This window comes from Mustela putorius, unplaced genomic scaffold, assembly GCF_011764305.1.
Source record: "Mustela putorius furo isolate JIRA1106 unplaced genomic scaffold, ASM1176430v1.1 tig00000196_pilon_pilon_pilon, whole genome shotgun sequence".
In the NCBI taxonomy this organism is placed as follows: domain Eukaryota; kingdom Metazoa; phylum Chordata; class Mammalia; order Carnivora; family Mustelidae; genus Mustela; species Mustela putorius.
In genome coordinates, this window is record NW_025421310.1 from 14,702,116 (window position 1) to 14,728,539 (window position 26,424).

Here is a 26,424-nt window from a genome sequence, read left to right on the forward strand (position 1 = left end):
GTCTTTTTAATCTCTGTGGTAGGGTCTCACTGATATCTTTCACTCTTCTCAAGTTCAGTGACTATCTTTATGAACATTACTTTACATTCTCTTACATCTGCTTTGTCTTTTTCCGTGGTTTGGTCATTTTTCATTTGGGTGATATGCCAACTCTCCTCATTTTGTCTCTATTTTGGTGTCTTATTCAAGTGTTACGTCTCTTGGCCCTTGGAGGTAATGGCCTCATGAAGGAGTCTCTTGTTCCCTGGGAACTGTCGCTTTAGGGCATGTCTATGTGTTGCCTATGCCTGCTGTTTTGTCCTGGCTGCCTTTTCCTTCAGTCTGGTCATCTGCAGAGGCTCCCTTTGCCTGTTGTGGGCAGTGTTTGGTCTTCAGCTGGCTGAGGCACATCTAATGTGGGTTGGTCTACATGTGAAGAGACCTGCTGCCACTGCCACCTCAGGATGTGACATCCCATAAAACATGCAGGTCGGCAGATGAGGTGTTAGTGGAATTTGCTCTACTCTTCCAGGGGAAGGGGCTTGCAGTGCCAGGACTGAAGCAAGTGTGCCTGGGAAAGGCAGATCCACTGGACCACAGTGGGTAGGCCTCGGTGTAATCAAGTTAGGTAAGGAGTGTTGGTGCTGCTCCTTACCTAACTTGTAAGCAGGTGGCCATGTGTTTATGCTGGGGCGCCTGGGAGGGAAATGGGGCTTACCAACTCCTTTATTCCTGGAGGGGTGTCCCCATGATCTGCCTCTCCGGGCCATACTCAGAGATGAATTAAGTCACTTTCTCTCTCGTGTGCCCCTGACATTTTCAGACTGCTGATTCCTGGCTATATCTCCACTGGTTGGTTGCCATGCTCTTCTAGAGCCCAGCCCACAGAAACTGAAAATCCAGGCTTTAAGTCCCACTGGTTGTAAGAACTCATGGAATTTGTCTTTCCTGTGATAATGTGTTTTTTGCCTTCTCCCCACCACAGACAGACACAGTCTGTTTCACTCTCAAACTGCATCTTTGCCCTGCCTGCCTTCTTTGATATTGCCTCTTCTCTACCTTTAGCTCATCAGTTTGTTATGCCAGGCTTCAGGTCGATTTCTGGGTCACTTACACTGATGTGTTGTCTAGCTGTATCTATGAAAGGAGGCAAGCTTAGGGTCCTCCTACTCTGCCATCTTCCCTAAGTCTCTCTCTTCCCTTTGATTCATTTAACAAACAAGTACCAAGTGCACATACAGAGTGCTACTCAATGTTTATTATATAAATTCAGCAGCAAATAAACTTCTTGCCCTCATGAAGATTATATTCCAGGAGACATCAATTTTAATATCCATTAGAGTTTGGTTAAGTGCTTAAGGAAAGATTATTTCAACAGCCTGTTTCTTGAGTGATAACTTCAATTGTTAAGGCCTTAACTAAAGCCCTCATTGCACCATTTCTGTGATCTTAAGATCACTGAGATCTATTCAGCTATGGATAAAACATTCACTTTACTGTTTTCCTATGAGACTGGATGAAATTTATCACCAGCATGGATTCTGTGATGAATTTTAACATATGAACTTGAACTGAACTGCTTACCACATATCTTACACTTGTAAGGTTTCTCCCCTGTGTGAACTCTCTGATGAGATTTTAGATGTCCAGACTGACTGAAGACCTTACCACACACATTACATTTGTATGGTTTCTCTCCAGTGTGGACTCTCTGATGAACTTTAAGATTTGAGGTCCTAGTAAAGTGCTTACCACATGCCCTACAGGTGTATGGGTTCTCTCCCATATGCACACTCTGGTGCACATCAAGATCCAAGCTTGTCTTGTAGCCCTTCCCACACTCCTCACATTTGTATGGTTTTTCTCTGGTGTGGACTTTCTGATGAGCTTGCAGGCATGATTTCTGACCAAATCCCTTCCCACACTCTTCACATTTGAATGGTTTTTCTCCACTGTGGACTCGCTGATGTGTCAAAAGAGGGGAGACCCATCTGAAGCTCTTCCCACATTCTTTACAATGATAGGGTTTCTCCTCTGTGTGGAACCTCCGGTGGTAATAAAGATGTGTCCTAGAAAAGAAGCTCTTTCCACATTCCTCACATTTGTGTGGCTTCTGTCCCATGTGGACTTTCTTATGGATACGAAGACGTGAACGCCAAGTATAGGACTTCCCACAATCCTCACATCTGTATGGTTTTTCTCCTGTGTGGACTACACAATGACTGTTAAGTGCTGATCTACGACGAAAGCTCTTACCACAGATATCACACTTAAATGGCTTCTCCCCAGTGTGGATTCTCTGATGGTCCTGAAGATGACAAGCATTAATGAAGGCCTTCCCGCATCCCTTACACTTATAAAGTTTCTCTCCCGAGTGTAACCTGCAATGATTACTAAGTTCTGATTTACGACTGAAGCCTTTCCCACATTCTTCACATTTGAATGGCTTCCCTATGGTGTGGACTTTCTGATGAGTTTGCAGATGTGAGCTCTGACTGAATTCCTTACCGCATTCATCACACCGATACTGCCTCTCTCCCAGGTGAACTCTCTGATGAATACGAAGTGCTGAGCTATAAAAGAAGCATTTCCCACACTCACGACATGTATGAGACTTCGCTCGTGAGTTTAACTGTTGAAGATCACAGTTGGAGATATCACTGAAGAACTTTTTACACCCATTTCCCTGGTAAGTTTTCTGGCCTGAGTGAGTTATAGGCAGTCCTGCCCCAACCTGGCCAGGTAAATCATGTTGTTTGTAGAACTGAGAACTCTTTATCATGGAGTCTTGATACCGGGCTAAGTCTTTAGCTATCTGTTGCCAGATTTGCCAGGAGGAAAGTTCTTCGTGTGGTTCTGCTTTAGCAATAGTCTCCATCTCATGTTGGACTTTGTCTCCTAAAATGACAAAGAATGCAGATGTGGACAAATGAAAGCTTTGTTCAGTGTCTTCAACCATTTAGCAGCTGGCAAAGAGCATGGGACTTTAATGAATCCAGGACAGAATCCCTACATCCTTCTAGTGTATATCATGCCTACACAAACCAAGAGGTAGTCCAGTAGGCTCCTATGCACTAAGCATCAATGAAACAAATTTAGAATCACTCCAAGCCTCATATGTGATATACAAATTAGAAATCAAAAACTTAATGACCATGATACAGGTTAATTTTGCTGCTTCTATTGAATTTCATAAATAAGTGTAAACACTTATTATAAAAACAAAACAAAACAAAACAAAACCCTCCATGCCCAGGATGGCTTGAACTTACCACCCTGAAATCGAGACCTGAGCTGATATGGAATCAGACACAACTAACTGAGCACAGAAATAAACTCTTAAATAGTAAATTATGGGGCAAGTAAATTATATACACAGTGAAGGCCTTTGTCCTTAACATTGGGAGACAGTTCTAAGCCCCTGGCATGTCATGCCTCAAAGGAGTGCCGCAGGGTCTTTAATCACATTAGACGGTTTAACAATATGATTTAGGGATGAGGCAGACCACACCAGAAACACCAAGACTAAGATTTTAGGTGGGGCTTTCAATCACCTGGTGGTATGAACCAAAGGACTGAGAAAAACCATATGAAACCATTCAGTCTATTCTCGTCAAATGACAGAGCTCCAATAATTACTCTGGACACAGGATCAGGTGAGTTTCCCTAATTGGTAACATCCTGGGTAGAACTGTTCACCTTCATTTTGCAAAGTAACATAATAACACACCCCTGACCCAACTGAAAGAAACCAAAGAAAACTCTGCATCTGGCACTTCTCTAAACTCCCTCTCAAGTACTTTTTTTCTTGCTTGAGTGTAAGGTGTATCCTTCCCTGTAATAAACGCCAGCTGTGAGTAAAACAGTATTCATGAATTCTACCAGTCCCTTTAGAAAACTATTTAATCTGAAGGCAATTTTGGGATCCTCTCAAACCTGTAGTTGGTGTTGAGTGCCAGGGGTCCATGTAAACTTTCCCTCTAAACTTTGTAGTTGCTTAAACAATTTGCAATCCTATGTATCAAGCACCCAGAACTTGGTGCTGTATATTCTAAGTATTTCTTAGCTATATATTCTAAGTATTTCTGCAAATTCTATACAATGTGTGTAATTCATCTCATTTTCCTGTGTCAATACACACAGAAACTTAATTAGGATATCTGAAATTTACATTTTATTAATTTTTTCCAGAGAGAGAAATAAGAAAGCAAGAGCACAAGCAGGGGCAACTGCAGGCAGAGGGAGAAGCAGGCTCTCTGCTGAGCAAGGAGCCCAATGCAGGACTCGATCCCAGGATGCTGGGATCATGACCCGAGCTGAAATTAAAAAGGGAGAGGAAACTGCAGTTTTCCTGTGAAGTCAGAATACCCACAAGGAGGTCGGTGTTCCTGATAAAAGAATCAAAGGTGACAAGAACCAGGAGGGGTAAAAAGACCACATGAAGTTTATGAACTGGTTTCTTCTGAGGCTTCTGGAATCTCTCATTCAAAACAGAGTGTGAGAAATCTTTGAATGTAGATAAATTAGGCTTTTACCACAGTCTTTCTAATTGAAAACTGCAGCCTTTTAGTCAGCTGTAAAATAAACTTAAAATCATGCAATAAGCATTTAGGAAAAAGGGACAGTAACTATCTGAGTGTCATTACTGACAGAAGTGGAGCGACTCCATGAATTGTCTTACACAGTCATCTATATAAATCTACATACATGTGATTTTTTTTTTTTAAGATTTTGTTTATTTATTTGACAGAGAAAGTGAGCGAGAGAGATAGAGAGCAAGCACCAGTAGGGGGAATGGCAGGCCAGGGAGAAGCAGGCTCCCCACTGAGCAAGGGGTCTGATGTGGGGCTCGATCCCAAGATCCTGGGATCATGACCTGAGCCAAAGGCTGACGCTTAACTGACTGAGCCACCCAGGCTCCCAGATATTTCTTTTGGATACATTGAAAGAAGTATTTCCTAGTAGGGCTTGTGTTCTAAAAGGTCTGAAAACTTATTTCAGGAACTCAGCAAGTCTTTCATTAAACTATTTGTTCAAATGTAAAGAAGTTCTAAGGATAAAAACTTGGAAAATTACCAATAGGTGAGTGTGTACCTTTTTTTTTTTTAAAGATTTTATTTATTTATTTGACAGAGAGAGAGATCACAAATAGGCAGACAGAGAGAGAGATGAGGAGAAGCAGGCTCCCCGCTGAGCAGAGAGCCCCATGTGGGACTCGATCCCAGGCCCCTGGGATCATGACCTGAGCCGAAGGTAGAGGCTTAACCCACTGAGCCACCCAGGTGCCCCGAGTGTGTACCTCTTGGTAGATATTAGTTTATGATTGTATTTAACTATCCCTTTAAAATAGTTTTCTTTGGGGCACCTGGTGGCTCAGTCAATTAAGCTTCTGCCTTTGGGTCAGGTCAACCCTGCGATCAAGTCCTGCATCAGGCTCCCTGCTCAGCGGGGAGCCTGCTTCTCTCTCTTCCTCTGTGCCTCTGCCTGCTTTTGCGCACACACACACACACACACACACACTCTCTCTCTCTCTCAAATACATAAATAAAAATCTTAAAAAAAAATAGCAGAGGACTTTAACACCTCACTTACATCAATGGACACATCATCTAAACAGAAAATAAACAAGGAAACAATGGCTTTGAACGACTCACTGGGACAGATGGATTTAACAGACATACTAAGGTAAAAAAAAAAAAAAAAAAAAAACCCAGACATTACACATTCTTTCAAGTGTACATGGAACACTGTCCAGAACAGATCACATATTAGGCCACAAAACAAGCATCAACAAATTAAAAAGATCAAAGTCATACAACGCATCTTTTCTGAGCACGATGATATGAAACTAGAGGTCAACCACAAGAGAAAAATCTGGAAAGACCACAAATACATGCACGTTAAGTAACATGCTAGTACATAATTAATGGACCAACCAAGAAATACAAGAAGAAATAAAAAGTACATGGAAATAAATGAAAACACAACAGTCCAAAACCTTTGGGATGCAGAAAAAGTGGGATTTATTCTGGGGTTGCCACGGTGGTTCAATATTTGCAAATCATTCAACATGGTACATCACATCAATAAGAGAAAGGGTAAGAACCAAATCGTTGTCTGAATAGATGTGGAAAAAACATTTGGCAAAGTACAACATCCACTCATGGTAAAAACCCTCAACAAAGTAGGTTCAAAGGCAACATAAAGGCCATATGCGAAAAACCCACAGGTAACATCATCCACAAAGGGAAAAACCTGAGAGCTTTTTCCTCTACAGTCAGAATAAGACAGGAGGGGCGCCTGGGTGGCTCAGTGGGTTAAAGCCTCTGCCTTCGGATCAGGTCATGGTCCCAGGGTCCTGGGATCAAGCCCCGCATTGGGCTCTCTGCTCTGCAGGGAGCCTGCTTCCTCCCCTCTCTCTCTGCCTGCCTCTCTGCCTACTTGTGATCTCTCTCTCTGTCAAATAAATAAATAAAATCTTACAAAAAAAAAAATATAAGACAGACAGGAATATCCACTCCCACCACTGTTATTTAACATTGTACTGGAATTCCTAGCTTCAGGAAGTAACAAAAAGAAATAAAAGGCATCCAAATTCATAAGGAAGAAGTAAAACATTTGCCATTTCCAGATGACATATACTATATATAGAAAACCTGAACGTCTCCACCAAAAAACTGTTAGAACTGATATTAATTAAATTTACTGAATTAAATTAATTCAGTAAAGTCATAGGATACAAAATCAATGTACAGAAATGTGTTGTGTTTCTACACACCAATAATGAAGCGGCAGAATTAGAAATTAAGGAATCAATCCCATTTACAATTGCACCAAAAATAATGAGATAAAATAATAAATAAATAAATAAATAAAATAATGAGATAAAATAAATAAAGCTAACCGAAGAGTGAAAGACCTGTACTCTGAAAACTATAAAACATTGATAAAAGAAACTGAAGATGATGCAAAGAAATGGAAAGACATTCCATGCTCACAGATTGGGAGAACAAATATTGTTAAAGTGTCTATATTGCCCAAAGCAATCTACACATTTAATGCAACCCCTTTCAAAATACCTGTCAGAATGGCTAAAATAAAAAACACAAGAAACAAGTGCCGGCAAGGATGTGGAGAAAAAGGAACCCTATCGCACTGCTGGTAGGAATGCAAACTGGTGCAGTCATTGTGGAAAATAGTATGGAGGTTCCTGAAAAAGTTAAAAATACAACTATACTACCACCCAGCAACCGCAGTATTGGGTATTTACCCAAAGAATAGTAAAACACTGATTCAAAGGGATACAGGCATCCCTGGAAGCAGCACAAGTGTCCATTGATCGAGGAACAGATAAACAAGATGTGGTGGATAGATATATACAATGGAGTATTATTCTTCCACCAAAAAGAATGAAATCTTGCCATTTGCAAGGACATGAATGGATTTAGAGAGGATAACGTTAAGTAAAGTAAGTCAGAGAAAGACAAGTACCATATGAATTCACTCATACAAAGAACTGAAGAAAGACGACAAATGAGCAAAGCGGAAAAAAACCAAAAAGAGACAAACCAAGAAACTACAGAGAACTTACAGTGACCAGAGAGGAGGTGGGGGTGTGTGTGTGAAATGCGTGATAGGGACTAAGGAGGGCCTTTGTGATGAGCACTGAGTGATGTACAGAAGTGCTGAATCACGATATTGTACACCTGAAACTACTGTAACACTGTACGTTAACTAACTAGAATTAAAACGTTAAAAAAAAAAAAAAAAGATTTTTCTTCCCAGAAACAACTACAGAAGGAAAGCCACAGGGAAAGGATGTTCTGTGGTGTGGGCACACACAGCCACACTCCAAGTCATCTAAAGAAGTAGAAATTATATAGGCAGCCATTTGAGGACAAGTAACATTCCTCAATATCTTCAATTCACTCTGGTTTATGGTCACTTATTAGTGATTGCCATGAGGCATGGAATGGTGAAAAGAAAGACTATGTCCTGTTTTCTCACAAGGCTTCTGGGCTGCTTCTTTGAAAACAGGGTGGGAAAACTTGGCACATAGATCATCTGGTCTTTTTTGCATCCGTTTTTTCAAGGTGCAAACTAAAGACTTTTAGTGAACTGTGAAATAAATTTAAAAGCCTGTAATAACAGAGACCTGTACCTCTGGGGCTAATAATATATTATATGTTAATTTAAAAAATTATAAAAAAATAAAAATAAAAGCTTATACTAAGCATTCAGAAAAATTAACTGTTCTACATCACCAACAGCAAGAAATACAGTTAAATTCTCCTATCCATGGATTCATTCACAAAGTCAATAGTTATAGGTATCTGCTGCATGAGTCTGCTGGCCTAGGCACTGAGGACACATCAATAATCAAAACAAATAAAATTCTCCTCCTGCAGATTATACCCACCGGGGAGAGAGAAGTGAGAGGTAAACAAAAGCATGTGAGACACAACAGAAGGCAACAGGAGTGACATAAGCATTGTATTTTACACAGAATGTTAGAAGGCCTGCGTCATGCATGGTATTAAAACCCAGCAAAGACCTGGACGAGGAAGAGAAGAACCAGTAAGATTTCTGGTGAAAGAATATTCCTGGCAGAATGAAGAAGTAAAGGAGCCTGAGGGAGAAGCTTCTGTAACAGACTTAATAATGATTCCAGAAAGATGTCCATGTCTAATCCCCAGAACCTGTGAACATGTTATGTTATATTAATTGGGTTGCAGAGGCAATGAAAGGTGCTAATCAGCTGATCAGAAAAACAGATAGAACATTCTGGATTGTCTGGGAGGAAGCAATGTCATCGTAACGGTCTGGAAAGGTAGGAGACAAGAAGGAATGCAGCCTTGTAGACACCTTGGTATTATCCCAGTGAGATGTGTCAGAGCTCATACCTGAACGACAAAAATACACTAAAACTTTATTGCTTAGTCTGCTATATTCATAGTAATTTGATAAGGCAGCAATAGGCAACGTACAGTATCCTTGGTTTGAGTAACAGCAGGGAGAACAACACGGGTGGAAAAATGGAGCGAGAGGGGCACCTGGCTGGCTGCAAACTCTTGATCTTGAGGTCCTAAGTTCAAGCCCCATGGTGGTTGTAGAGATAACTTAAAAACAAAACAAAACAAAACAAAAAAAAACCTTGAAAGAAAAATAAAAATGGAATAAGAGAGAGAGGACAGAAGATGTATTCAAACAAAAGGGACTGGGGATGCAGAGCAGACTCTGGCGGACTCCAGGAGCCACTTCAAGTGGTTTTAACTGGAAGGCCGGGGGAAAAAAAGAAGCCATAATGGATTTTTTTTTTTTTTTTAAGATTTTATTTATTTATTTGAGAGACAGAGAGACGGAGCACAAGTGGTGGCAGTGGGGGTGAGCAGAGGGAGAGGGAGAAGCAGACTCCCGGCTGAGCAGGGAGACCAACATGGGGCTCAATCCCAGGACACTGAGACCATGACCTGAGATGCAGACGCTGAACTGACTAAGCCACCCAGGCGCCCAGCCATAATGGATTATGACCAGAGGAATGTCAATGTCAATTGCATTACCTAAGGATCCCTTTGGCTACTCTGTGAAAACAGATGTAGGATGGGAAGGGTGGGAGCAGGACAACCCACACAGAGGCTGTTGTGATAACCCAGGAAAGAGGTTTGGCAATTTAGAACAAGGTGATCGAAATAAGCACAGAGAAATGTCAGACTGGAGAGTTGCCTCCAAGACTCATGGTTACCTGGTTCTTACCTGAAATGCCTTTTCTTTGGGTTGCTAACTTCATCATCCCAAACTTTTCTTCTCTTACCAAGTGGACTCCACCTCGTTTGAATGGTTGATGCCCTGGGAGCGCACAAAGTCATATGCTTGAAGTCAACACGTTCTAGATAAGATTCACTGGAAAATGGGGTTCCTACTTCCTATTCTTCAAACAACCAGTAGCAATGTTTTTCACACATTTCTTTTCATGACCCACTGGAGGACATATCATTTGCCAAGTCTCCTACATGTATATAGAATCAGTTAGGAAGTAATTACTCTTCTTTGATTTTTTTTGGAAGAGTGTGAGGAGGATTGCTACTATCTAATTTGTTTATTTCATTAAAAGCTGCTAATAGAGCTGTATACTATCCATTTACATTTCTTCAACAAAATAAAGATCTACCTGTTGGTAAAAAAAAACAATGCTCTCTGCGAGTCCTACATATATTAGGGAAGTCAGATCCCCAAACTCAGAGAACCAGTTCAAGGGCCCCAAAACCTTGAAAACCCAAGGATACGAAGCCATTCTTGGAACTAACATTCAGTTACAGAGGGCTCGTGTCCTCACCCACAGAGACCAGGTTCCCGAAGTTCTCCAGCATCACATCTCGGTACAGCTTCCTCTGGGAGGGGTCCAGCAGCCCCAGCTCCTCCTCGGTGAAGACCACTGCCACATCCTTGAATGTCACCATCTCCTACAACACCAAGCACGTGTTGTCTCAATCTTACAATCAACCTTGACTGAGAGGGACAGCACAGAGGGATATATCTTCTTATATATAAGAAGGCAACCAAGATGTCACTTAGGTGGTAAGTGGATAAACTGTATATCCAGACCAGAGTATAATTTAAGGATTAAAAAAAAAAAAAAAAGAGCTATCAAGTCATGCTAAGACATGGAGTTACCTTAAATTCATATGACTAAGTTAAAGAAGTCAATCTGAAAGGCTATATACTGTTTGAATCCAACCATATGACATTCTGGAAAAGGCTAAACTATGGAGACTACAAACTGTGGAGTCTAAAAGATCAGTAGTTGGCAAGGGTTTGGGGAAGGAAGGATAAGCAGGTGGAACACTGAGGGTTTTTAAGGCAATGAAAGTACTATATAGGGTACTATAATGGTGGGGCCACATCATTACAAAGTTGTCCAAACCAATAGAAAAAAACATCAAGAGTGAATCCTACAGTAATCTATGGACTCAGTGTGATAATGATGCATGGAGAGAGGTTCACCCACTCTAACAAGTATATTCCTCTGATGGTGGAGGTTGACAATGGGAGAGTTTGTGGGTGTGTGTGGGCAGGGTGGGAAATCTCTGTACTTTCTGGATTTGACTGTGAATGTTAAACTGCCCTAAAAAATGAAGTCTGTGTATATGCACATACACACAAACCTGAAGTTATACGTTACTTTGAAAAAACTAATACATGATGGAATAAAAGTAGATCAGTTAAGTGACATGTAGGGTATGATTCGGACATAAGACAGACAGAAGCCTGCTCTTCCTGTGTGAAAATCTCCGAGATTTGCATTAAAGCGGCAGTTAGAGCCTACTGTGCTGTGTAGTATTTGAATTTGTTTTTAGAGAGAGATTTTATTTTATTTTTAAAAAATTTTTATTTTTTATTAACATATAACGTATTATTAGCCCCTGGGTTCAGGTCTGTGAATCGCCAGGTTTACACTTCACAGCACTCACCATAGCACATACCTTCCCCAATGTCCACCACCCTCTCCCTCCCTCCCACCCCTGCAACCAACCCTCCGTTTGTTTTGTGAGATTAAGAGTCTATGTGCCGTATTTGAATATTCTATCTACAAAACTCTAATGCTGCATATGTCAAATATACTTTTTCATTATTGAGCTCCTGGTACACTGAGGAGAAAAAATAGGTAGCTTATTTGGAGAAGTGATTCTTTTTTTTTGCAGAAAAAGACTGCAGGTAGGAAAATTATCACCTCAGTATTGCTTCAAACAGACTCCTAAGCCACCTAAGCAGCAGGTAGTTAAAAATTTAAAAAACATATCAATTTAATAGAAATGTGATATAACCACAAATAACAAATGTTCTATAATGTTAAATGAAGAAGCACAAGTCAATATTAGATATATATCATGAATATTAATAAATGTGAATATACACGAGAAAGAGTACAAGAAAATAAAAAATAGTTGATTTGTCAGTGGTAAAGCAAGCAGGAAAACTGGGCATTCCTATTAATTAGTCCACATTTAGTTTTACTTTTTTATATATATTTTAATTTTTTTATTATATTCAATTAGCCAACATATACTATATCATTAGTTTTTGATGCACTGCTCAATGATTCACTAGGTGTGTATAACACCCAGTGCTCATCATGCACCTTTTTTTTTTTTTAAATAAAATGAATAATGACAAAATAAGACAAATGCTAAAAACAAATACAGAATAAACAGGTCATTTAGCCTGGTGTTCTCCCTGAGCCACCCCAAGAAATGAAAAAAATATGTAAAAAAAAAATTTTTTTTTTGAGGGAGAGAGAAAGCGAGCTGTAGGGAGGAGCAGAGAAGGAAAGAGAGAATCCTAAGGAGGCTCCTGGCTGAGCACATGTCCAAAGCAGGGCTCAATCTCAGGACCCTGAGATCATGACCTGAGCTGAAATCAAAGAGTTGAACACTTAGCCAACCAAGCCACTCAGGTGCCCCAACATGTAACATTTTGAGTAGTGAAATGGAATTTTAACAGCAAGAAAGGCAAGCCATATGCACCTTGAATGTGGTCATTTTTTTCTTCCTACTTCTGGAGAGGTACAAATTCCCAGAATACGGAGTCCTGGCAAGGCAGACGTGTGCCTGGTCGTGTCTGGAAAGGCAGAAAAGGACATGAATAGGTGCCCAGGGATGATGCTCGCCTACATGAATGTTTACTGTGAATTAGCCAAGGAGCCCCTTCCTTCCGGTGGCTGCTGCTGTCCACAGCGCGAGGAGCCAGTCCTGGAGTGGCTAGTTTATTCCTACACAACACACACACTGTTGCTGTGTGTTGCCTTGTGCTATCCTGTGGCTCTCAAGGTAGCAGTTCAGATGCTGATATGATGGAAACTGAGACAACATAATGAGTCGAGCAAGAATTATCTCTCTGGGGCAACGATATCTGGGCTCAAATCCTACCTTCGCCTCTCACTAATTTTATCATCTTGGGCAAATTAATAACATCTCTTTTCCTCAATTTTGCCATCTGTACAACTGGGACAATAATATTTCTAACTTTTCTAACTCATGGAACTGTTGAGAGCTGGACAACACTCTGAATACACTCAGGGTTTCTCATTTTTGTAGCTCTGGTTAAAAAAAAAAAAAAAGATGACACTCTTGCAGTATGGAATTGCTCTTATACATGTGACTTCTACCAAAAGACATCGCAGGGACCTGACTGAACCTCTGACAAACCAGTCAACTCTGCCACATTGTCTTCCCTCATACTGTGTTACCTTAGCGGTAATTTTTAAATTGTTGTGGACAGCCACTTTCCCAAACAATAACGACATTGGTTTCTAGTATCTATTAAGAAACACAAGATTCTAGGGGCGGGGTGGATGGGGACAGTATGATGAAGCCAATCTGAAAGTTTTGGCAGTTTATCAAAAAGTTAAACCAGAAGCTACCAGTCAGCCAAGCAATTCTACTCCTTGGTATCCACCCAAGAGAAATGAAAACCTATCTCCAAACAAAAATGAGTACTTAATGTATTTATAACACTGTTATTTATAGGAACCCCAGACTAGAAACCAAGATGTCCACCCATGGGTGAATGGACAAAGGGTGGTATGTTCACACCGAAATACTAATGGGCAATAAAAAGGAATAAAATTATGATGTGTACAAGGATGAACCTTGAAAATAACAGAAGTGAACGAAGCCAGTCACAAAAGACCACATCTTGTATGATGCCATTTAAATAAAGGGTTCATAATATAGAGACAGAAAAGAAGTTAGTGGTTGTCTGGGGTTGTTGAGAACACGGATTAACTACAAATGGTAACAAGGGGTCTTACTATAAGAATGAAAATGCTCTAAAATTGAATTATGGTGACAGCTGCACCACTCAATGTTACAAAAAGCACTCAACTGCACACATGCAAAGGGAAAATTTTGAGATATAAAACAGAGCATGGTCTGATAAGCAACATCTCATTTAAATTAACAAACCTGGACTCAGAGTCTGTATAGAATGTATATTTGAAGGAATGAAAAAAGAAGCAGGAGGAAAGCAGATGGTGATCTATACAACAGAAAGCCCGCTAATAAAACATGTCTGCCCACAGGAAACTTAAATCACAAAAATCAACAGTGACTTCGGTGGTAAAATGGCACAGAGCTCTCCTTCGCTAAGTGAACAAAACTGGCATCACCAATATAAAAACCAAAATACGTCCTTCAGCTCCTGTTATGCTGACTAAAAAGGCCACCTCACTAGCTCTGTGGAATTGCTGCCAACTACACATAATCCGCAAACTGTGAAGTCTATCACATAAAATTCAAAAGATGGACTTTCTCTGATATTTCTTGCCTCCACATCATGAACAAAAACATCACGAACAAAATAATGGAGGAGGAGGAATCATTTTGGATTAAAGGACACAACAGAAAACAGGACAGCAAAAGGCAGCCCACAAAAATGGCTTTAATCAGGGGGAAACAGAAAAGATAAAAGGATTTTAAATGAAATTTAAATGAAAAACAGAACACATTTAAATATGGACTGAGGGTCAGATAACAGCAGATTAACAATGTAATTTTCTGACTTTGATCTAGATACTGTGATTATAGAAGAGATTATCCTGATTCCTAGAAAGTAAAAACTGTTTAAAGGAAAAACACAGGACTAAAATGGCATCACTTAGGCCAAGTCACCCACCAGGGCTTAACGCCTAACCTAACTGCAATTTCAATCTCCCCCCAGAAACACGCTCTTAACCAGTCACTCAGGAATTTCCTGATAAGCACCTAAGAAGTTAATCTAACACCCAGGCCTTCTCCATGTCTTCAAGATGAGGTAATCTGCACAAGATCCTTTGCTTTTCCCTCCAAGGGAAAATGACCTTGCCTAAAACAATCCTTTCTTTCCTCTTGCTAATAATTTCCCTGCCCCATCCTCCTTCCTACAAAAACCTTCCATTTTGTACAACTCCTGGGAGCTGCCTTCTACTTGCTTTATGGGATGCTGCCCAGTTTATGAATCATTTAATAAAGTCAATTAAGTCTTGAAATTTACTCAATTTTTGTTAACAATGCAAACATTTAGGGAAAAAGAAGTATTGTCTACAGCACAATCTCTAATTCTTTGGGGGGAAAAAAAGAGATGTGTGAAGGAAAAAAATGCAAGAACAGTTGACAGCTGGCAGCAGCGAGGCCTTGGTGTTTTCAACTCATAAAAGCTGCAAGAATATCAACAATTTTCAGACATAACTACTTATCGACAACAGTGCAACAAGAAATGCAGTCTTTTTTGAGATAAAGGCCAAGGAAAGAAAGGAGGCTCTGAAATACCATAATTCTGTCTTTGTCTCTGAGAAATCGGATAATCTGTCCCCACCCCGCCCCTCCTCCTTTCCAGCTGGAAACGGTTTGGAAGGGTTAACCTTCAAAATAAAACTGCCAGGGGCGCCTGGGTGGCTCAGTGGGTTAAGCCGCTGCCTTCGGCTCAGGTCATGATCTCAGGGTCCTGGGATCGAGTCCCGCATCGGGCTCTCTGCTCAGCAGGGAGCCTGCTTCCTCCTCTCTCTCTCTCTCTCTGCCTACTTGTGATCTCTGTCTGTCAAATAAATAAATAAAATCTTTAAAAAAAAATTAAAAAATTAAACTGCCAGTTGTATATAGCAAAACCATGGGCAAGTCCACAGAACAAAGGGGAGGAACCCTCCTTTACAGGGGAAAGGGAGAAATTGAGAATGCTGTCCTAAACACAAAAGTCCAAGGGAGTGAACTGCGGCTTGGAAGTATAGTGGCTCTTCACTGGCTGAGTTTGGGCGGATGCAGGGGCAGGAAAGCCGTTCTTCCTCCCTCTGGATAGTAACTTAAGAGCTAAAATAGTTAGTAACTTAAGAGCTAAAATAGTATCAAGGGGTCTCTTCCAAGTGGGTCCACAACTGGCAAGAGTTAGGGTAGGGCAGGAGGGCTTTCCCCTGCCAGCCTGTGACTCCACTCTAAAGCTGATTTGCTTTTATTAACTTTCACAGGAGTAACCTCAGAAGGGGTTCGGGACGATCAGGCTTCCTAGAGGGATCAAAAAGAAGTGCCAGGACTCCTTGCAGCCACGATACTGGTGACCGTCTGGTTACTGAGCACTTAACAAAATTCAAGAGTCTAATACCAAGAGACCACTATTCACCACGGGGCAGGAACTGTCCTTAAGATTTTTATTCCTACCATCTCGTTTGAGTCTCAAAACACTGGATTATAGGAAGGTAGGATGTCACCCCAATTTTACAGAAAACATCAACTATAAACACACACACACATGCGCGCGCGCGCCCCCACTAGAGCCAAGGAAATTTAAGTAAGTGGTCCAATGTTCAACCGCGCGAAAAGGGCTGAGCGAGGGAAAGGTGTGCGGCCTGGGGAGCCCCTCCACCAGGCCATACGCTGCTCCACCGCCCCAAACGCCAAGAGGGTTCCTGGAGGGGAACGTCACTCCAGCCCTCGAGCCCCCTCTCGCGCGCGGAGCTCTAAACCCAAAACAGTGACCAGTGGTACTGGCACCCGGGGAAGTTCAGGAGGGTTCCGAATCCAGAACCCACTCACCATTGCCACAGGAAAGCCCGCAACGGAACACGCAACAACCGGGCCACCTGAACGGAAGTGCCTGAGACCGTCCCGCCCCCAGGCTGCGCCGGAGCTCTACTACCCAGAATTCCTCATTCCCGGCCGCCTTGCGGAAGTAGCCGAGTCTCTACCTAACTGACGGACTACATTTCCCAGAAAGCCGGAGAACACTGTCCCCTTTCCCATCCTCCTTGGCCGGAAGTGCTTGCGATTTTGGGGAGACCGGGTACTACGGTTTCCACAATGGTTATGGGGCTAAGTTCGTGTTGTCCAGTTCTTGGGCGATAACGTGCATTCCCACACTGGGTCTAGAGTTTACCTTTCAGGAGTCCAGCATCAGAAAATATTGTTATTTAAGCTGCTATTAGTTTTGTCTCTACAGTAACAGTCAACCTAACTTATATATGATTGGAAAGTTTTGTTCAAGCTGCAGTGATGAACTTAAGATCCTCAGAAGAATGCAGATATGGGTGCCTGGGTAGCTTAGTCCTTGGGCGTCGGCTCAGGTCATGATCCCAGGGTCCTTGGGTAGAGACCATCTGGCTCTCTGCTCAGCAGGAAGCTGGATTCTCCCTCTCCCACTCACCCTGCTTGTGTCCCCTCTCTTGCTGTGTCTCTGTCAAATAAATAAATAAATAAAATCTTAAAAAAAAAAAAAAAGCTGTACATTTGGAAACCTACACAGAACTGTGGATAAAAACTTTAACTTAAAACTGTATTACAAAATTTATGGGCCCAGGAGAGGTATGGTAATTTGGCTGATGCTTTATTACCTCTCCCACATGAGTCTGAATCTCCCAAAATCCATGAGTCACCTCCATTCTGTCAGTACACTATCATGTAATAGCCCAAAGAAACACTGCCACAGAGAAGCGCCTTTAATAGCCAAGGCCCCTCAAGAGAACCTCATGGGCATCAATCTTGGCATTTCCTGGGGTATTTGGTAGACCACTCAAATGGGATAAAGGCCTGAGACAATCCCAGAAGGAGAAACAAGATTGGACACACATGGGCGCAGATCCCCGCTCTAGGCACCCCAACTGGACAACACTCACTACCAGTAATGACCACAGCAGCAGAGGGTAACATTAAAAAAATTGGTATTTCATAGTATGAGCCCTCCTGAGGCACAGGACCTGATCCCATCTACTTGGATCTAAGAACTGTACAGTCCCCTCTATTCTGACAATCTCACCTCTTTAAGCACACATAGTCTTCTATTTTTATTTACATTCTAGTGAGTTAACATAAAGTGCAATAGTAGTTTCAGGAGAATTCAGTGATTCATCACTTCCATACAATACCCAGTACTCATCATAACAAGTGCCCTCCTTAATACCCACCACCTATCTAGCCCATCCCTCAACTACCTCCCTTCATCACCCCTCAGTTTGTTCTCTATCATTAGGCGTCTTTTATGGTTTATTTCCCTCTTTGATATTCCCCCCTCCTATGTGTTCATGTGTTTTGTTTCTTAAATTCCACATACGAGTGAAATCATGTGGTATTTGTACTTCTCTGACTGACTCCTTTCGCTTAAAGTAATATACTCTAGGTCCATCCACATCATTGCAAATGGTAAGATTTCATTCTTTTTGATGGCTGATTAATATTCCATTGTTTATACATACCACATCTTCTTTATCCATTCGTCAGTCAAAGGACATTTGGGCTGTTTCCATAATTTTGTATTGTTGATAATACTGCTACAAACATTGGGGTGCATGTACCCCTTTAAGTACACATAGTCTTATAAACTGCAGAGCCATGAGTATCTTTAACTATGATGTCACCCTTAGCCTGACATCACCAAAACTGGTCTTTTTTTTTTTTTTAAGATTTTATTTATTTGGGGTGCCTGGGTGGCTCAGTGGGATGAGCCGCTGCCTTCAGCTCAGGTCATGATCTCGGGGTCCTGGGATCGAGTCCCGCATCGGGCTCTCTGCCCGGCAGGGAGCCTGCTTCCCTCTCTCTCTGCCTGCCTCTCCGTCTACTTGTGATTTCTCTCTGTCAAATAAATAAATAAAATCTTTTAAAAAAAAAGTTATCCATACACAGCATTTATTTAAAAAAAAAAGATTTTATTTATTTATTTGACAGAGATCACAAGTAGGCAGAGAGAGAGGAGGAAGCAGGCTTCCCGCTGAGCAGAGAGCCTGATGCGGGGCTCGATCCCAGGACCCTGGGATCATGACCTGAGCTGAAGGCAGAGGCTTTAACCCACTGAGCCACCCAGGGGCCCCCAAAACTGGTCTTTAAAAGATTGGGTTTATTACAGAGAAATTCCACTCTTAGGTAAGTACCAAGAGAGATTAAAACATATTTACACACTTGCACAAAAATGTTCATAGCAGCATTATTCATAATAGCCAAATTGTAGAAATAATCCAAATGTCCAGCAACTGATGAATAGTAAATAAAATGTGATATATTTATAAAATAGAATATTATCCTGCAACTAAAAAATGAAGTACTGAGGGGTGCTTGGGTGGCTCGGTCAATTGAACGTCTGCCTTCTGCTCGGGTCATGATCCCAGGGTTCTGGGATCAAGCCCCACATTGGGTTCTCTGCTCAGCAGGGAGTCTACTCCCTCTGCCCCTCTCCTTGCTTGTGCGCTCTCTCTCTCTCTCAAATAAATAAATAAAACCTTTAAAAAATGAAGTACTGATTCACTGGAGGGTTAACCTTGAAAACGTGCTTAGTGAAAGAAGTTACACACAATAAAGAATGTGTTTAATGATCCCCTTTATATGAAATGTGCATAATACATCAAGCTGTAAAGGAAGATTAGTTGTTATCAGGGACTTGTCCATTGGGAGTGGAAAAATGATTGTTAAGGGACGGGCGTGAACTGGTGAACTGTTGAAAAAGTTCTGGAATGAGATAGTGGTGATAGTTTACATCTTTGTGAATGTACCAACAATCATGCAATCATACACCTCACTAGTGTAAATATTAAAGTATGTGAATTATATCCCAATTTAAAAAACTATTTGAAACAATTTCCCTCTCACAAGTTATTATGGACTTAACTGTGCCCCTCTGTCATGCATATGTTGAAGCTCTAAAGTCCAATATGACTGGAGATATGACTCCAATATGATTGGAGATAGGGTCTTTAAGAAGGCAATTAAGATTAAATAAGTCATTAGAGTGGGGCCCCAGTCTGATAGGATACAAACAAATGGGAAAGTATTCATGTTCATAGATAGGAATAATTTATACTGTTAAAAATATCAATACTACCAAAAGCCATCTATAAATTCAATGAAATCCCTATCGAGATTCCAATGGCATTTTTTTTTTTTTTTTTTTTTTTTTTTTTTTTTAATTTTTTATTTTTGATAAACATATATTTTTATCCCCAGGGGTACAGGTCTGTGAATCAACAGGTTTACACACTTCACAGCACTCACCAAATCACATACCCTCCCCAATGTCCATAATCCCACCCCCTTCTCCCAAACCCCCTGCCCCCGGCAACCCTCAGTTTGTTTTGTGAGATTAAGAGTCACTTATGGTTTGTCTCCCTCCCAATCCCATCTTGTTTCATTTATTCTTCTTCTACCCACTTAAGCCTCCATGTTGTATCACCACTTCCTCATATCAGGGAGATCATATGATAGTTGTCTTTCTCTGCTTGACTTATTTCGCTAAGCATGATACGCTCTAGTTCCATCCATGTTGTCGCAAATGGCAAGATTTCATTTCTTTTGATGGCTGCATAGTATTCCATTGTGTATATATACCACATCTTCTTGATCCATTCATCTGTTGATGGACATCTAGGTTCTTTCCATAGTTTGGCTATTGTGGACATTGCTGCTATAAACATTCGGGTGCATGTGCCCCTTTGGATCACTACATTTGTATCTTTAGGGTAAATACCCAATAGTGCAATTGCTGGGTCATAGGGCAGTTCTATTTTCAACATTTTGAGGAACCGCCATGCTGTTTTCCAGAGTGGCTGCACCAGCTTGCATTCCCACCAACAGTGTAGGAGGGTTCCCCTTTCTCCGCATCCTCGCCAGCATCTGTCATTTCCTGACTTGTTGATTTTAGCCATTCTGACTGGTGTGAGGTGATATCGCATTGTGGTTTTGATTTGTATTTCCCTGATGCCGAGTGATATGGAGCACTTTTTCATCCAATGGCATTTTCTTAAAGAAGTAGAAAAAAACACTCCTAAAATGTATACAGTACCACAAAAGACCCCCAATAGCCTGAGAAAGAGAACAAAGCAGGCAACATACTTCCTGATTTCAAGCTATACTATAAAGTTACAGTCATCAAAACAGTATGGTGTTGATATAAAAACAAATAGATCAATAGGAAAGAACTGAAAGCCCTGAAATAAACCCAGACATATATGTTCAATTAATATTTGACAAGGGAGTCAAGAACACTCAATGGAGAAAAGACCATCTTTTCAAAAAATGCTGCCAGGATAACTGGATTTTACATGTAAAAGAATGAAACTGGGGGCGTCTGGGTGGCTCAGTGGGTTGGGCCTCTGTCTTCAGCTCAGGTCGTGAACTCAGGGTCCTGGGATCGAGCCCCACATCAGGCTCTTTGCTCAGCGGGGAGCCTGCTTCCCCCTCTCTCTCTGCCTGCCTCTCTGCTTACTTGTGATTTCTCTGTGTCAAATAAATAAAATCTTTTTTTTTAAAAAAGAATGAAACTGGATGCATATCTTATACCACTCACAAAAATTAACTTAAAGTGAATTAAGAACTTAAGTGTAAGAAACTGCTAAAAAAAATAGGAATAAATCTCCTTAACATGGGTCTTGGTTACAATTTTTTAGATACGACAAAGCACAAATAACAAAATAAAAAACAAGTGAGACTGTATCAAGCTAAGAAGCTTCTGCACAGCAAAAGAAACCACAAACAAAGTGAAATGACAACCTATGCAATGGGAAAAAAATCTGCAAGCCATATATCTGATAAGAGGATAATGTCCAAAATAGATAAGAACTCATACAACTCAGTATCAAAACAAACAAACAAGCAACCCCCTCCCAAATAACCTAACTAAACATGGGCATAGAACCTAAACAGACATTTCCCCAAAGAAGACATACAAAATACCAAGAGGTACATGAAAAAAAGTGCTGTTTCACTAGTTATTAGTAACACCATAATTAAAATCATAATGAGATATCATTTCATGTGTGTTAGAATGGCCATCATCTAAAAGACAAGAGGTAACAAATGCTGGCATGAATGCGGAGAAAAGGGAACACCTGTGCACTGCTGGTTAGATTGTAAATTGATACCGCCACTGAGGAAAACAGTATGGAGAATCCTTTAAAATTAAAAATAGAATTACTGTATGATTCAGCAATTCCACTTCTGAGAATATATCCAAAGGAAATGAAAACACTAATTTGCAAAGATACCTGCATCCCCATGTTTGTAGCAGCATTACTCACTATAGTCAACACAAAGAAACAACGTTAAGTTTTCATCAGCGAGTGAATGAATGGATAAAGACGTCTCGGTGTATATTTACAATGGAATATTACTCAGACATAAAAAGAAATGATGAATGTTCATTTCAGCAATGCAAATACTAAAAAGAAGAAACGATGGAACCCCACCATTTGCAATAACAGAGATAGACCTTGAAGACATGCTAAGTGAAATAAGTCAGACAGAAAAAGACAATTATTGCGTGATCTCGCTGACATATGGAAACTAAAACAAAAACAAAAATCTAAAACAAAAAACAAACCCATAGAAAAAGGGAATAGATTTGTGGTTACCAAAGGCAGAGGGTGGGGGAATTGGAGGAAAGTAGTTAAAAGGTATAAACTTCCAGTTATAAGATAAATAAGTTCTAGGGATGTAACGTATAACACAACGACTACAGCTAGCAATGTCATTTAACATACAGGAAATTTTTTTATGAGAGTAAATTGTTACGAGTACTCATTACAAGGAGAAAATATTTTCCTTTCTTCTTTTTATTTATACAAGAAAGTGGATGTTAGCCAAAGCTATTTTGGTAATCATTTCACCATATATGTAAATCAAACCATCTCACTGTACACCTTAAACTTATGCAATGACGTAGGTCAATGATTTCTCAATAATATTAGGGCTAAAAAGCAAACAAATAATTGACTAATATGTATCTGAAAATATAAAAAATGAATATTTTTAACTATTAGAGTCATCATTGTTGGAACTGATGTGTTATGTAAAACTATCACCTTTTCCTACTCATTCCACGTTCCTCTTACTCTCAGCAAACACCTCAGTTCATTGTGATTCTTTTCCTAGTGGATGAACCAAATTCTCATTCTTCGAGATGAGACATTAGCAGTCCTGCCTGAATTGTGTTGTATTTTTCCATGGGTTTTAAATCATAAGACCTGGTGCTTTTAAGAGACACCCTAAGTGATCTCTTGCATTCTGGACATACTCTTGCTTACTTCCATTGTGTTGCAGCAACTCAATTCTCTTATCGTTATCAGGATCAATTACCCAGCCAGTAAGATAACTTCCTTCTTTGATTAGTCTTTCAGAAGTAAGAGACATCAAGTGCCCAGTTGGAAGTATCAAGTTCAAGTTCAATGGAATCATTATTGTATCTTCTGATTCCCTTGGAAATAAGATCTCTATAGAGCCTGCTCATGAAAACAGGAAGCAAAATATTTGCTATTGGATCACTTCAAGTAATACTGAATGGAGCCACAAAAACTTTTACCCCTGGATTCCTGATTTTGTGAAACTTATTTACAGTTATAAGAGCAGCATATTCTGGGCACTAATTTAAATCATATACAGCATCTATGAAGACATTGTTCCAGCCCAACAAGATACTGCCACTTACCTGGTAATGTAACTAAATTTTCAAAAGGCCAGTTCATTTTCTATCAATTCAACTACTTCAAAGGTAATGGGGAACATTATAGAAACAATGTATTCCATGAGGATGGGCTCACTGCCACCACTTCATTTGCTATGAAGTGAATTCCTTATCAGAAGCAATGTTGTGTGCAGGTTTCAAAAAAATTAAAAATAGAACTACCATATGATCTAGTAATTGCACTACTGGGTATTTATCCAAAGAATATGAAAACACTAATTCAAAGATATATATGCATCCCTATGTTTATTGCATTATTTTCAATAGCCAAATTATGGAAGCACTCAAGTGTCCATCAATAGATGAATGAATAAAGATGTAGAGTGTGTATGCATGTGTGTACACACACACACACACACACACACAGTGGAACATTATTCAGCTATTTAAAAAATGAACTCTTGGGATGCCTGGGTGGCTCAGTCCGTTAAGCATCTGCTCAGGTCATGATCCCAGAGTCCTGGGATTGATCCTGCTTGGGGCTCCTTGCTCAGCAGGAAGTCGTCTTCTCCCTCTGCCTGCTCTGCTTGCCGCTCTCTCTGCTTGTGGGCTCTCTCTCACTCTGACAAGCAAATAAATAAAATCTTTAAAAAAAAATTTAAAAATGAAATCTTGCCATTTGCCACAACGTGGATCTAGAGAGTATAATGTTAAGCAAAATAAGCCAAAGAAAAAGACAAATACCATACGATTTCACTCATATGTGGAATTTAAGAAACAACTGAGCAAAGAAGAAAAAAAAAGAGACAAAACAAAATACACTCTTAACTATAGAAAACAACTGATGGTTGAAATAGGTAGGATTAAGACTACATTTACCTTGATAAGCACTGAGTAATATATGGAATTGCTGAATCGCTATATTGTACATCTGAAACTAATAGAACTCTGTATATTAACTACACTGGAATTGAAATAAAAATAAATTTTAAGAAAGAGAGTCAATGTCATGTGGAATACTACAATGGTAGAAAAGAACTGTTAGGGTGCCTGGGTGGCTCAGTGGGTTAAGCCTCTGCCTTCGGCTCAGGTCATGATCTCAGGGTCCTGGGATCGAGTCCCGCATCGGGCTCTCTGCTTGGCAGGGAGCCTGCTTCTTCCTCTCTCTCTTCCTGCCTCTCTACCTACTTGTGATCTCGCTCTGTCAAGTAAATAAATAAAAATCTTAAAAAAAAAAAAAAGAAAAAGAAAAGAACTGTTAAAGCACACAGTTGGTGGTTTTGGCAAAAGCACTATGGGCATGGAAGGTGTATCCATATCCAAAGTGTCTATTCAATTCAAAACAAGGCACTGCCCTTTCCATGATGGAAATGGTTAAATAGAACCAAACTCCCGCAGGTAGCTGCAAAATCATCCTGGGGAAAGGGGCTATGTAAAGGAAATAGTGTTGGTCTCTAAGGCTGGCAACTGTGCACTCAGCAATGGCTACAGCCAGGATGGCCTTGGTACATGGAAGTTTAAGTTGCTGAAACGGTGGATAACCTCCATTCCTGCCATTACGGCCACTTGACTCATGAGTTCACTGGGCAGCAACAGAAGTGGCTGTTGACAAAAGCTAAAATGTAGCAAAACACTGGGTCAAATTACATACTTATTAAAACCCTCTTCTACTGAAAGTACCCTATAGTGGTCATTTACATGGAGCACACTTTTCTTCACATTCTTTCCCCACTCAGTGGTCTATCCAAAATACATCTCTCAGGATCCTGTGCAACCTATTTTCCAATCCTGTTTGAAGAACCTGAAAATCCAGCCAAGCCCTTGGCCATAACCCATGAAACTGTAGAGACTCTTAATTCTAGCCATTTGCTCCTCATGCCAAATGAGCAACCAAGGTGCACTGCTCAAAGTTCTGCCCACTGAGAGGATTTCCCTTCACAACTGTCCTTCAGGGATGTCCCAGAAAGTGTTGTGTGTCAGCTGGACAATTTCAGGTCAGTGCCTGCCTATCACACAGAACCATCTGCAAATCAGTCAGGAGTTGTTTTCCCCTCCTCACTCAACTAGGCACAAGGAACTTTCTGTAAATCCATAGAGGAGCACTGGGACAAAGTAATGTAGCACAAGTATGGACCATGGACATTTGGGCCATTTACTGATGCTTTTAATACTTCATATATACTTCCATTTACTTATTATATATCTCTCTCTTTCATTTGATAATGGAGTGCTTCTGTACATGCCCACATCTAACCCTACATTGATAAGATGACACCTAGTCCATGAAGGCAAGGTCAGGGTATATGGTAACTTGGTAGCCCATGGTTAACTCTTCAGCCACTGCTAAAGTGCAATAGTAAAACAAAAGCTGTTTCTTTTTTTTTTTTAATTTTATTTATTCCTTTGACAGAGACAGATCAGAAGTAGGCAGAGAGGAAGGCAGAGAGAGTAGGAAGCAGGCTCCCTGCCAAGCAGAGAACCCGATACGGGACTCGATCCCAGGACCCTGGGATCATGACCCGAGCTGAAGGCAGAGGCTTTAACTCACTGAGCCACCCAGGTGCCCCAAGCTGTTTCTTAAAAAGAAGGTAGGTGTGTCTCGAGGATGCAGGGGTTCGTGCCAGAATTCTAAGTGTCTGTATTATGGATCTTCTATAGGGGCTGGCCAAATGTTAAAAACACCATTCCTGTCTGCCACTGACATTTTAAGAACCCTTGAATCTGCTGGATCATATGACCTAAGTGGCAGAACAGCTTATACATGGCAGCCTGGACTAGTTGAGAACCTTTTTCTCCTCCGGGCCCCAGTCAGTTTTGAGGTCACACAAAAAAGAACAGTGTAGCACCCCCCAACGAGGAATACACTTGTTCAGAGATCTGAAGGAGCACAGTAGGCATGGTGACTCTCTTTTGGTTGTAGGAGGGGCCAGATGCAACATGTCCTTTACTTTAGTGGCATTTCAACATGCCAACATTAATGATCCCCTAGAAATTTTACTGAAGTGGAAGGCACCTAGATTTTTAGGGAATTTATTTCCCACCCTCTCG

General features: G+C 40.7%; 1 protein-coding gene across 3 annotated transcripts; it reads right to left on the reverse strand.

Moving 5' to 3' along the window:
• Nucleotides 1–1,217: 1,217 nt before the first annotated feature.
• LOC101684962 (zinc finger protein 234) lies at nucleotides 1,218–16,618 on the reverse strand. 3 transcript variants are annotated; one of them, XM_004767669.3, is made up of 5 exons: nucleotides 16,536–16,618; nucleotides 12,501–12,594; nucleotides 10,313–10,439; nucleotides 9,733–9,825; nucleotides 1,218–2,877 (listed from the first exon to the last, which is right to left on the reverse strand). In XM_004767669.3, the coding sequence occupies exons 2-5, from the start codon at nucleotides 12,513–12,515 to the stop codon at nucleotides 1,484–1,486; spliced, it is 1,629 nt and encodes a 542-aa protein (XP_004767726.1). In that variant the 5' UTR covers nucleotides 12,516–12,594; nucleotides 16,536–16,618; the 3' UTR covers nucleotides 1,218–1,483. The 3 variants fall into 3 exon arrangements, with proteins under 3 accessions (XP_004767726.1, XP_004767727.1, XP_012919355.1); XM_004767670.3 differs by lacking the exon at nucleotides 12,501–12,594; XM_013063901.2 differs by lacking the exons at nucleotides 12,501–12,594; nucleotides 16,536–16,618 and having other exon boundaries at nucleotides 10,284–10,382.
• Nucleotides 16,619–26,424: the final 9,806 nt, after the last annotated feature.

Excerpts from the sequence above, each read along its gene's own strand:
- LOC101684962 (XM_004767669.3), bottom strand. Across the intron at positions 9,826-10,312 it reads CGGGAACCTGGTCTCTGTGG|GGCATCAACCATTCAAACGA; the intron begins GTGAGGACACGA and ends GTGCGCTCCCAG. Across the intron at positions 2,878-9,732 it reads CCAAAGAAAAGGCATTTCAG|GAGACAAAGTCCAACATGAG; the intron begins GTAAGAACCAGG and ends TTGTCATTTTAG.